This window comes from Phaethon aethereus (assembly GCF_964289735.1).
Source record: "Phaethon aethereus genome assembly, chromosome: 9".
Taxonomy (NCBI): Eukaryota; Metazoa; Chordata; class Aves; order Phaethontiformes; family Phaethontidae; genus Phaethon; species Phaethon aethereus.
Window position 1 is genome coordinate 27883521 of NC_138585.1, and position 13761 is coordinate 27897281.

A 13761-nucleotide genomic window follows, 5' to 3' on the forward strand; every position below is an offset into this window, starting at 1 on the left:
AGAACAGAATTATCATAACAGCAGAGGGTACAAAGCCTGACACTTAGGATATAAACTGTTCTTTCGCTATCATGTTATGATGTCTAACACTGTCTGTTGCTTATATTTCCTTCCTCTGCTTGATCAGAAATATGCATTCCCTGACCAGTGGGAGAAAATGTGTTATACTTTGACATTAAAAAAAACAAAACAAAACCCACAGAAAGCCACTGGCCAGTGGGGAACAGGATTAACTGCAAGTGAAATGATACTGTACGTTGTCAGGTGATTGAGATTCTACAGGGTTCAGTGATCGGAAAAGCAGCCGATCAGCTAGAGCAGCTGATTGCTGCATTGGCATTAGTCCTTCAGTTGATGTTTTGATGTGTGATTATATTTTTTTTGTTTGCTTGTTTGTTTTTGCCTGTTTACTAAGAATTACAGTGACTACTCTAGCATATACCCCTCAGTTTTCTTCCCTCCTCCCCTTCTCAAAATTAGTTCAGAATTTCTCTTTTTCTGGAAAGCTTCTCGAGATTCAAGGTTTACAGTTCCGTCACCAAACTCGGCACTTTTTAGCAGGATCCATGTAGTTTGTCTTGGTGCATGAAAAGGCTTCAGAAAACTCCGGCGAGTTTTGCAATGATCCTATGACCCTTTAAAACAAAACAACATCATCTTGTCATTGTTGCTTGCCTTTGTTTAAAACAAAGATGACGACCCACATTTTGCAACTTCTTTTTTTGTGTCACCTCAAAATACTGTGGGCAACGCCCATATTTCTGAACTCTGAGTACTGCTTCCATTTCACCTCAAGTAGTGGCTGTGTTTTCTCAGTTTGTATGGTCCCTATTGCAACCCACCTGAAATGCAGGACCAGTCCCTTCTTCCTTACTGGCTCTCACAAAACTTCCATTTCCTTCACTAGGAACAGGTTTACTGCTTGTTGTCAGTTTTCGCTGAGAATTTTTTCAACTATGTTTTGCTGACTAGTTTCTTGGTAAACGGAAAACAAGACCCTGAGGTAGAGGACTGCAGTGTAACTTCTCCATGAATGTTCATTTACATTTTTACACTAACCAAGTTTTAACTATCATGCTGCTTCTATGGGCATTCTCCACAAATGTTCCAGTGAAGTAGTTTCCTGGAAAAAAAACTCCTACAAAGAACAGCTTTCAAGTGAATATGAGGACATTCCAGCTAACGCAGCTTTTCGTATGTGTAATTGTGAACATATGTGAATATATCTGCTAGGAGTTGCTCGTTCCTTCAGGAATGGAAATCTAGCATGCACATACCTATGCAGGAAAACAACTGCAGCATCAAATGTCAAATATAGCTACTGATGCGCATTGGTTGTGGATCAGGAATTATTTGAAGAACTGATTCTTTGAGTAATTTGTGATTATTCTGTGAATAATCTTAATCGTTAGATTCGACAGAACCAGGAAGTCTCCACAGAAGTTGAGGTGAAGTTCAGCAGCTGACATCTGCAACAATTTGACTGCCTCTACAACATCAAAAGCGAGACTATTTGCTAACTGGTCTCAGGAGCCAGCAGCAAGCACAGGAGATAGCACGGAGAGATGATTACAAAAAAAGTCATGCATTTAAGTGACCTAGCAGTGCTTCATTGCTCTTAAGAACTACAGCTGCTAAAATGGGATTTTGCCAGAAAGAGAGCAGAAAGTATTTTGAGTGTAACAAAACTCTACTTACATTTGTTATTAACAAACAGGTAAAACACCAGTGCGATAAGAATCCTGCTTCATTTACTAATATCGCCAGAACTACAGGGATTTGTTACGTTAGCAGGGCTTGACCTGTATCTGTCATTGTACTTGCTATGTTTTAATTTTGCACATTACTCAGATACAGATTCTCTTTTGCCTGCCTTGGACAATTACCTGATCTAGGACATCTTTCTGTTGACTTTTTAATTTTCTAGTGGACAAAAGATTCTACCTGTCCAGTTCTCAAGAGTTGTTAGCCCATAAATTGAAATTGTACTATGCAATTAACAATTTTTATGAAGAGCTGCCTGTCCTACCTATAAGGAGAAACAGTCTGCAGTCACTGTAGCAAGTGTTAAAACAAACACACACAGACCCTCCCCCCCCCAATTAAAAAGGCACATAGGGAGCCATTATGACATTTTAATAGTATGTCATTAGGCAGTAATTTTGTGGGTATGTCTTGTGTACTGAAATGCTTTCTAGTTTAGAGCTCTTAGGGGGGGCCTCATCCTGAAAATTACTTCACGTTCCAGTAATGTTAGGGTTCTCATTGACACTTGTGTAATTCCATATAAAGTTTATAGCCTTTCATACTGATGTAAAAACAGCACAATACATGACGCAATGTATCGAAGATATGCACAAATACAATTACACAAAGATGCTGAACTAGTGAACTTCAAAGGACTTGTGACTCATACAAATTAGATATGCAAAGAGGAGGCACAGTTCTGAAGAACTCCTGCAGAGCCTCATTCGCATTGTGACCAAATTTGGCTGATTGTAGGACGCCGCATAAACTGCCTCTGGGAGAGATCTGCAGATAGTACAAAAACCACCCACAGTGAAATGCCAGTCAAGTAGCAGTTGAAGGAACAGTCACTGCTTTCACTAAATATCTGAGTATGTGGGATAAACACAATAATTCTCTGGTGAAAAGCCGCTGAAAGAAAGATACTGGAATTAATGTACTGAATTGCATCAGGAGAGAAATCAGCTATTGTGTACGTTAATCCTGGAGATGACACAGCCTTTCAAAGCTAACAGAGATGTTGTGATGTCTGCATTACTACTTGATCTCATGGCATTTGACCAAACAGATTTGTTAGGGCAAAAACATTGTTACACTACTGGTTGCTCTGACTTAAGTCAGAAAGAAAAGATGCTAGTCTGGCCCAAAGACTTCCACCCGGAATAGCCAAGTTTTCTGCATGACTCTACTGAATTCATGCCCACGTATTCTTAGGAAGGCTGACTGCGTACCCAGGGCAGAAAATACGGATTTGCTTATTGCACCACAGCATGCAGGTTTGTTACCGATTCAGGGGCAGTGATCTTCCACCTACAACTCACTTCTGTTACTCTTGCAAGAGAGAACAAATAGTGACCTTGTGTAACACCTGGGGCACAGCAGAGTCCCAGTTCTGGGCTGCAGGCATTATGAGTAATGCTGTTAACGTAACAGTGATGATGGGCCAATCCACTCTGTTGGAACAGAAGAATGTCCTTCTAGCTCTCGATGGCAAAGATGTTCCTCATTCTAATGATTTGCTATCATCGTATCATAGGCTATTGACAGAAGGTCACTTCTCCCTCATTTCAGTATTATTGTTTAAAAGAAGATGAATTCTTCTCTGTGCTTGGAAGAGTAAAATCCTTGCACTCCACAGATTAACTGGAGCTTTTACCTGTGACTTTAATGGAGGATGGAAGTCCATCCATAGCCTTTGGTCTTTGAGAGCCCTATCAGGAGCTATAGCAGCAGCCAGGGGTCTTCCAGAAGAGCACTGGGTTCCAGACACGGTCACTGGGACTTTGCTGTAAGAGTCATGCACATTTGGTAACAGGCAGGTGATGGTGTTTGTGTCCTGTGATGATGACTGTTGGAAGCTTCTCAGTGGTGTGGACAGACTTAAGCTGTATCATCTCAAGGGTGATGGCAACTCCCCTACAGCCTTATTCTGCCTGTGGGAAGCTTCCTGGGAAGGACTGTGCCTGTTTCTGTCAGCACAGAGCTATGCTAGGGCTGGGAGGTCTAGAGGGACAGTCTGTCTTTCTCCCTCTTAACCATCTTCAGTGTGCTATGACTAGATGTGTGTATATGCCTAACTCTATCCTGGTAAGTGCAACGTAGTGCCTTTTGTGTAGAGTTCTTTAAATTCTATAGCTAAAAGCTGTGTTGCACCTAGGCATTGCACTGAAGATTATTATATAGGCTGACCTGAATTTGCCTGGGCTGTGCACGTCGGTTTTGATGGAGTTCACAGCATATTCCGGTCTGTATGTTCCACACCATACCTACACATGTAACAAAAAACGCATTTGTTAGCCGTAAGATTGTCCAGGAAGAGACCTGCTATCATTTCACTATGAAATACTCAATGTATTGAGAATAAATTTCACATTAGAACACAGAGAAAAAAAAGAGTACATTTTGTTAAAAAAAAAATTATACTGTTGTCTTCAGACAAAGGCACTTGCGCATAAGTAACTGTCTACCAGATATACTCATGTCTGAATTAATTTATTTAGGGAAGATAAAAAATTGCCTGTCAAGACTTTATTTTCATTACTTTGTAGTGAACACTGCTCAGCTTAGCAACTCTGCCAGCTCTTAGTAAAACTCTGAAAGTCAGCCTATTCTTTCTGATTTACTGTTATACTATAACTTCAAGTGATTTGCAAAGCCTTCAGTCAGGAAGTATAGAATACCTGTGCGAAGTTCAGAAAAAAAAGCTGTTTATGGTTCATTTCAAGACCAGGAAGAAGTTTTTCTTTTCCATGCTTTTTCACAAAGTTTTCATAGGCCTGTATGAATGAATTGAGTAGAAATGTTACAACTTCCAGCCCAGACAGTTAAAATGAAATGATGATAAGGAACATGGATTCTTTGACACAACTAATCATGGACTACCTTGTCCATCCATCTTACTATATGCCACCATTAAGCAGAAGGCAACAGGGCCATTTCTTAGTGCTGTGATACCAGTGGCCTGACTGAATCAAGACAGTTTTCTCACTGAATGGGCCCTACAGTACTGTTTTACACCAGGTTTAGTGAAGCTGCCTGCATTATATTGGAATAAATGGTAACAGAAACGGGCTTAAAGAAGGCAAATTGTATTTGATTGTAGCAAAAAGAAGTCAAGGCTAATGGATTAATTTCAGTAAGATGGGTACACCCAGTTAACAAGGTTTTTGCATAACTATGCATCTTTTGACAGGGGAAGCAATTAAGAATGCAGAGGAGGACAGTTGTGTTCTGAAATATAGTACCTACAGAGAGTTAGTACTATTCCTTAGCAAGCTTTATAATAATGTATTAAATTCCACTGGACTGTTACATATTTACTTAGCAAATCCTTTCATAGGGTTAATTAATGACTGCATAAAGCAAGATGGTTCTGTGTTAAAAAAAGAACATGTTCTGTAACAGAAATGACTGTGAGATTCTCTGACATGAACTGAGGGGTCGGTGTAGTGAGGCATCAGCAAGCTCTGTGCAAAACCAGCCTCCAAACTGTTGAGGTTCAGAGCTCTCGGTATAAAGATTCAGCTGCAGCAGCTCTGTCTCCTGCAGGTTCTGTGGGTCACGCATTACTGTCAGTTACCCTCGATATGTACCTTGTATAGTAAAGAGCCACATGGAAAAGCATGCTGCTGTGCTGCTTTCTAAGGCGCAGTCAAAAATGCACGCACCTGAGGTGTCTTGTGACTTGGGGATTCCCTGTGCATGGATCCCAGGCTAAGTGACTGGGCTGGGCAACCCAGCCTGCCACTGCTCAGGGAGGCACAAATGATCTCCAAGACAATCAAGATGTGATCAGAGGATTCACTCCTCCCCCATTTGTTCATCTTTCCCTCTTCCCCTTCTTCTTTCCATTAGACTTGAGAGATAAGGGGCAAAAAGCTTCAGCTGTGGCAAAAAAAAAATCATTCTTTGATTCTACAGAACACATGGATGTGCTGTCCTGTTTACAGTTTGGTTTTCTCTCAAATGTTTATCGCATAAATGTATTTCATATTTTTTGCCACCTATTTGGTTAGAGTCTACAACACCACGCTTATGGTAAGATACGCTTTCCCAGTATAAAATGCAGAGTTCCAGGATCCAATTTTACTAGCACAAAACTGATTCTGCAGAAGACATCACTTTTATCAATTATTTAATGTTGCATTACGAAAAGTAGATTTTTTTTCATTGTGGTTTTACTCTTTTTGTTAAGCGAATTGCGGAAGACTCTTAAAACCTTTCCAATAGCAAGAACACCTGCTTTCATCTTTCTTATGAAGACCATGTGTTAAGCAATGTGTTGTTAGTATATCGTTGCTGAGAGAAAGATGCTGGCAAATTGGAGAAATGTTCTGACTAAAGTCAGTGCCAAGCTACTGCCCAAGTAAAGGCAATCAACTGCACCAGTGCCAGCTGAGGAATGAGCAGCTAACATGAAAAGGCTCTGGAAGTTTTAGTGGGTAACAAGCTGAACAAGAGCCAACAGTGCCACAGTATTGCAAAAAAGGCAAGTGTCATCCTGGGATGTATACACAGGAGTGTCTTATAAAAGATACATGAAGTAATCCTGTACCAGGTCTCAGCTGGAGCACTCTGTCCAGTTTTGGGCACCGTAGCTCAAGAAAGATGTGGACCAACTGGAGAGAGTCCAGAAGAAAGCAGCAAGAATGAGCAGAGGTCTAGCAAACATGACCTATGAGGAAAGATTGAAAGAATTGGGTTTGTTTAGTCTAAAGAAGAGAAGTCGGGGCCTTCAAGTATGTAGCAGTCTTCAAATATGTAAAAGGTCGCAGAAAAGATAGGAGCAGATTGCTTTCAGCAGTGGAAACGGAGAACAACGACATGATGGCACTCGAACTGCTGCAAGGAAGTAGCGGAACTTCTCTTATGGTACATTTGATAGAGAAATGGTTGATCCTACCTGCTAGGAGGCAGGCGGGTGTGGACTAGATGACTTCTCAAGATTCCTTTTGGACCTTTTTTTACTATTTATATGATGTCATAATAATTATGAATATCTAATTATTTTTTTTGTAATACTTCTGACCTTCTAATTTTTCTCCGGCTACTCCTATTCCTTTCAGAAAGAGGATTCCTTTTGTGGGTTTGTACTGGTTTGGTTTTTTTTTTTACATGCACAAATGTTCCAGTAATTGAAAATCAGACTAATCTAATATGCCATACTGATGCCTCTTTTAGACTTCCAAATTATTCTTTAAACTCTCATCAATGATTGTATTTGCCCTCAAGCATGTAAACTTGTAGTGAAGTAAGCGTTGCTGATGGCTTTCTTTGCAGAAGCTGTGATGGTAACTTTGAGAAGTGAGTTGGCCCAGGCATCCCAGCAGGCACTTTGTTGAGGAATGGTAGTACTCTGGTTGTCAAGTGTTGAATATTTTGCCATAGAACAAGGTGTTCAGGGAAGGAGAGCGAGGATCATGTTATTAAGGCCTGTAACCATCAGATTTGCAAGTAACAAGAAAAGTTCATAGAGAAGCTTACTTGCTTCTCAGCTCCCAGCGTGCATTCACAAAGAGAAGACCTCTGCTTCTTTTAGTTTCAGTCACAAAGTTGGCCAATCTAAGGAGTTAAGTGTCTGTTTCAGGAAGAGAATGAAAGGAAAGCCAAAAAGCATACAAGCTCCAATGGAAGGCTTAGCGCAAGGAGCCCAGATGTCACAGACATTTTTGGATACCCGTACCCGAGTCACTGGTACAAGATGATATTTTGAACAGTTTTTTGTACAGTGAATAGTGTTTCATGCATGCATGGGTCACAAGTAAGTCATTCTGTCCCTCCTTCCTGGCATGAAAAAGCTGGTGAAGACAGATAGGAAGAGGCAGACAGCTGCTCGGTATCATCAGTTTCGTTAGGTGATGGTCCAAGTGTGATTCATTAAATGTTTTCATTCTACATGTTCCTTATTCACAAAAGGGGGGGGGGGGGGGCGGGAAAGAGAGGGAAAGAAGTCAGCTGAAGAAGAGTGCACTAGGAACAGGTAACATGCTTTCTGAAACAATTAACAGGATGAAAGAAATACAATGGTTGGTCAATAGTTCTACACCATGCCTTGATGACGCAGTAGGTATGGTCCTGTCCCCAACACAAAAATACTGTTTCTTCTTCAAAGGCTCTGGAATTAATTTTCTTAATCTATGATGGTTTCAGCTAAAATAGAATAATGGATACTTCTTACCTTATATGCTTGTCTGATACCTCCATTATCAGCAATGTTTTCTCCTAGTGTGTTGATTCCACTTAGCTGTAAAGTAGAAAGGAAAAGTATCATTTTCTGAAAATAAGAGCTTATCCAGGACCTGTAATGCCAAACTTTGTGTGGTTTTTTTCCCTTTTTTGAAGGCAGGAATTCCCTCAAAATCTGAAGTTTTAGCAGAAGATTATGTTAACATCCCTGAAAGGTCTTTGCCTTCCTTAACTCAAAATCCATGTGAATACTATTGTTTTCCTTAATCCTCTTCCTTCACCTACAGGCAACTTTCTAGGCTCTTGTATCTCTTTTACCCAGATTTTCTGATGCTTAGTCATTGTTCGTTCATTCTTCCTATTTTCTCCATGTCTTTAACCCTTCGTTTCATACTACTGCTCCAATTAGAGGAAGTGGACAGAATCTGTATAGTCTGCAAAACAAGTTAAAATTCAAACTCCAAATAGTTCAAATGATCAGTTAACAGACATCAGCAAATCTGCTAGACAGTATTTTTCTGCATATTAGGCAAGTTAGGTAGCTCTTTGGTAGCAAGATACATAGAAGATACCTATTTAGCTGGTAGAGTATTCGTAAGTCCGTGAAGTATCACTGAAGAGTATGAAGCTTTGGTAATGGAGAATCTGTAATTTTATTTTTTAAAAATTGTATTTTCAACCTTTAGCCTAAGATATTGGGCAATGATATTCAAAGCTGCAAACCTAGAATCATTGTTAGATTTAATTTGATCTGTGAAAAAATGGCAGAAAAATATGTTGAAATATTCTTCTTTATCTTTACTGGCCTCTCTGAGTCCCAACAGTTTAACCCACAGATTAGGAAAACCTCAGGTCTGGAAGTTCTATCTTTTCCCTATTCAGTATGATGGAATATACTGTCAGTCTCTAAAAAAACAGACAGTAGCGGTCAGAGAAATAGCTTCCTGTAAGTGTCTTCTCATTTACCACTTAGCTGTAGGAGGTCCCATCCAAGAGAAATTTTGCTCCTTACAGAAGAACAGGTAGTGGCACAGTTCAATGCCGCATGCTGTTATTCAGTGAAGTCCAAAATACACAAGGTTGTCTTCCACAGTGCAATGCAACAGAGTGCTCCTGTAGTAAACTGCTTTCCTTTCTTTACTGGGCAGCAATGATGCAGGGGTTGACACTCACTTGTCATGTGGAAGATGCAGGACTGTGAACTAAACGCTGCACTGGCGCAGGATGTACCTTGGCTGACAGCATGATGGCAGCTCAGCTAGTAACTGTGGTTGAAATCTGCTATCTGTAGCTTTGAAGTACGTGCACTGCCAGCCTGGGACAGTAAAATCCCTATAGCAGCAGAGTGGGAGCACTGGGAAGATGATTAAAACTGTCTCTAGACAGTTAAAGCTGGGTTGTGTACTAGAGATAATGCAGGTGCATTAGCAGAGCATTTTGTCACCCCCAAATGACATGCTATGAAGTGCTGTGTTATGTACACAGGGCTGTCTCCTTCCAGTGGCAGTTTTGCAGCTTGCATTTAATAGAAAAAGGACTGGTCTCCTGTTCAGTATGAGTAATTATAATATCAGTGTCACCTGTTTCTGTGAGTTAATGGAATATTGATCTTGCTGGGACACAGAACAGACCTGATCCTGCTAACTATTCTCGTGAAATTAGGGCTTCGAGGCACAGGCGCTACACTGAATGCCTAACAATTTTAACTGTGCAGAATGCTGTAAATGCAGTCACATTTAGATTGCCTGCCTCTCCTAAATCTGCATATCGTCCCTCCCTCTCCTACTGTACCCTGATTCTCTTCAGACCTTTTAGCTCAGTAGTCCAGATGATTCTCTGGGGAAAAAAGCATGAAACTTTTGAGTGAGGGAAACAGCAGGCAGGATTTGTTTTTGATGGGGATATATATTATTTGCCCATCAAGCTTTGGGGAAATGAGGTTCAAACTTCCATATTTTTTTGCTGTTCCTTTGTGGAAGTAAAAAAGAGCCTTTGAGGTCCCAAAAAGGCTTCTAGGACTGCCACTCATTCAGAATATAAATCCTGCCTTGTTCAGAACAGTCAGTGTATGTGTGGAGTTTTTACCACTTTAATTTTGAGGCTTTTTTTTGTGTGTGTATGTAGGAGTGACAGTGGTGGCCATAAGCCATGTAAATAAGGGTTTGCATGTTTAGGACATAAGATTTCATGCTTCCTCATTAAAAGGAACATTGGTAGTTATAAATAAATATGACATACATGCTGTCCACCTGCTAGGTCCCATGAAAAGTTTCCATACTGGTACACCATACACTGGGACAGCTCCTTAAAATTGTGTGCTGATTCTTCAGTCCACCAGTCTACAAGGTCTCCATTCTCATTAAAATTTCTGCCTGTAATAATATGTGAACAGAATTATGTATACAGGAAAAGAGGTTTTAGATGCAGTAAGAAACGTAGCAAGTAAGTATAGTCACTCATGCAAAAAAATCACTGTAATGAGGCAGTCATACAGGTGTGGTTTTTTTTTTTTTTGGTCTTGCTAAGAGGGCTATATTTCAGCAGAGGAGAAAAACAAACAGACTGAATCAGAAGATGGGATTAAGGCTCTCTTGGGAAGCCTGGTATGGTTCTGACCTGTGACTCAATGCTGGACTGATCATAGTGTGGATCTAGCCATGAACGATGTGGCTGGGCAGCAGTTCTGACAGCAAGACCCTTGAGTTCACACCTATGCCAGTCTAGTGACACACCCTGTTCACAATTATGTGTAGTTTATGATGGTTTTTGATGTAGCCTTTGGGAAAATCAAGCGACTAGCAACTATATTAAAAGCCCTTGTATGCCACAGGCCCACATCCTGGGCTGTTGCTGCAGCCTAGCCACTACAGGAGTGTCTGTGGGACTCTTTGGATCGTACTTTTGGGAATCATCATGGGGAACAATACTGTAAAGCCTCAGAAATTCACATTTGGTCTTATACATGGAGATTTCATCTTAATTTTATCTGCTCTCTGGAATGATTAAGCACTAAAGCATGTAAAACATTCTGTACATTGTAAGTGTTGTAAGTAGAAACTCAGTGCCTTACCGTTGTCATCAAAACCATGTGTGATTTCATGACCGATGACCATGCCTATCCCACCATAATTCAGAGATTTGGGCTGAGATGCACTGAAGAAAGGGGGCTGCAAAATGCCAGCAGGGAAGACTGCAAAAAAAACCAACCACAGCACAATTAAAGCCCTGCCTCATTATCCTACGTGCACAGTGTGAACAGACCATTTGCATGGGCCTCAAGCAAAGTCATGCTATTCCCCCAGATTTACCAGCAACAAGTGAACTGACACATGGTAATGGCTGTAGGATAGTAGGAACAGATCGGTGGGACTGCTCCCCTCTTCAGACGCTTGCAAAATCATGATCAGCTTTTACTTTGTCTTTGTTATTATTTTACTTTGCAAAAAAGCAGTTTACTTTTCCACTTCATAGCACTTAGCATTCTCAGACTCCCGTATCATGTTAAATAAACTGCATAACATCATAAAAAGTAAGAAGACATTCCCCTAGAACAGTAAATTATGTGATCATTACCCTCACCACAAATCAATCTCAGAAAGAGGAATTTATTCTTCCACTGAAAATATCAGTAACTCCCACTAGAATCAATAAAAATAGGCCAGGCTGGCAATGAAAGAACTGGAACAAAGTGGTTCGTTTCACCCACTTCTGTGCTCATTTTTCTAGGCAAATTAGCAAAAAAGAAATCATGTTGCACTTGTGATCTTTTTTATAAACGAAGAATTAAAAAAAAAATTTGTATTTATACTTTGTATGTATTGCAGACCTTCTCCCTCTACCTCAGCCTGTTGCAGAAATATAAAGTACAAATTCTCACTGTGAATGAGATGTATGTAACTCTACAACACTTGAATAAAAAAGTGGAATTGGATGACAGTTTTCACACAACAAAAGAAAGAAAACGGATACTTTTTGCAGTTCTACATAAATCCGGTACACTTCTAGCAGTGTCTTTCAAGAGGAGAAAGAACCATGGGAAAAGTGAAAAACAACACATTAGAAAAATACCTATTTCTGCTTTCCTGTGCAAACTGTTGCCTACTGTCACAGTAATTCTATTACATTGTTAGTTTGACATGGAATTAAATACCCAAATATTTTGATGTTATTATCAGAAAGTATTGATACAAGACAAGAGTGTAAATGCCATGTTGTGTAATGGTCTGTTTTGATGACTGGCAAAAGAGTGGTGCCTGGAGTGTACAGCATCAGAAGGCTGTTCTTTCTGGAGATAACTGCTAGCAAGGTGTTTACTCAGAAGAATATGTACCAGTCCTGGTGGCCTGGAATATTACAACTGTAATTCACCTCGAGCTCAGCCTGTCTTTTTGCATGAAACCATAGGACCATCTTCCCTCCCTGGAGGCAGACAGTTCCCCAGGACTTTCAGTTCAGTTTAATTAACTCCCTGTCAGCTCATCCATTTTTTAGAGTAAAATGTCAGAATTCATAGATTTTATTTATTTTTAACTCCACCTTTCTGAAAACAACTTCTTTCATGACCTCTGTTACATAATACAGGTCTGAAGTGGACAGGCATTCCTTCCACAGTGGAATACATTTCAAGTTGAGATTCAAAGAAGAGAGAAGTGCAACTCCTTTGGGATCTAAATGGCAGCTTGTACTTCACAGCTTTGCAAATATCCAAGGTAGAAAAAGGCTTAAAGAATTTCCCTCAGGATCTGTGCAGCCTTGGCCAAAAGAAAACGTGCTGCTTTTCTTGAATGTGTTAGAGGACAGTAATACCTTTGCCAAGATTGACTGTGTTGCACAGTGTCCCGCAACAGCCAGAAGCACAGGTCAGTTCAATTTTGTGTATCTGCCTGTGGGTCAGAGTAACTGGTACCTAAAGGGACATATGGTGGGCTACCTCACTAGCAGCAGCTCAGCTGTTTTTTTTGAGTGTCTTCCTTCTGATCAGTGCTGCTGACGGAACAGTGAAGATCAGACCACGTTAAAACGTAATAACAGAGCTCTAAATTTGCTACACACCATGCACAGAACTCCTCTTTAGAAGGATTTTTTTAAAAAGCATAATACTAAGCTAATTCAGACATCACTCTAAAGATCAGACTGCTTTAATTATCCTGTGATATGCCATAGCTAAAGGATGAGGTAAGAATTATAGCTCATATTGACTGCCAGTCACCAGTTTCAGTTTTTCAAATCGTGATTCATCTTCTATGAATTACTGAACAAATACATTTTAAACAAAGTCTTCCGAGCAGATTTTTGTCCTAAATGGTCAGTAATGAGCGAAACGCTCACTTAGCTTTACCACCTGCCAGCTGACTGCACTGTCTTGCCATCCTTAACCAAGCAGTGCTGGTCAGTTAAGTCAACACAGGTTTGCCTCTCTGAAGTCTATCATGGATTTCACAATGCTTATGTCACGTTTTACCTTTAGAACGCGCTGCAAAGCCAGAACGGTTTGGATGAACTGGAAAAGTTCATGAACCTTGGCAAATACCACCAAAGTTTTGAGTAGGACATGAAACCTAAAAAGAGGTATTGAGTATTGTAGCTGCTGAATTCCTACGCAAGCAGCACCATTTGTAGGGGGCTGTATCCTCTTGTCCTCATTATGACTGCACCAATACAAGGAGTTTTCTCCGTGCCTCCTCATTCTTGCCTGCATGATGTTGAGGCTGACAATGCTGCAGTCCCACTGTGCCCAAAACAGTACTCTGTGATTCTGGAAGTGCAAGCTATTGCAAAGATGCAGGCCACTAGTGGGAGAAGTCAGGATCCTATTTGCAGAAGTCTGCT

The 13761-nt window shown here is 40.4% G+C and overlaps 1 protein-coding gene across 1 annotated transcript in view; it reads right to left on the bottom strand.

Annotated features, from left to right (window-relative positions):
• Positions 1-535: 535 nt before the first annotated feature.
• Positions 536-13761, bottom strand: part of MME (membrane metalloendopeptidase) — a gene marked incomplete at its 3' end in the record, with an annotated part of 48279 nt that continues 35053 nt past the window's right edge. The window contains exons 17-22 of the mRNA XM_082003536.1: positions 11003-11122; positions 10171-10304; positions 7925-7990; positions 4428-4523; positions 3937-4013; positions 536-635 (exon numbers count right to left, since the gene is read on the bottom strand). Coding sequence (XP_081859662.1) covers positions 536-635; positions 3937-4013; positions 4428-4523; positions 7925-7990; positions 10171-10304; positions 11003-11122 — 593 coding nt within the window. The remainder of the gene's footprint in view (positions 636-3936; positions 4014-4427; positions 4524-7924; positions 7991-10170; positions 10305-11002; positions 11123-13761) is intronic.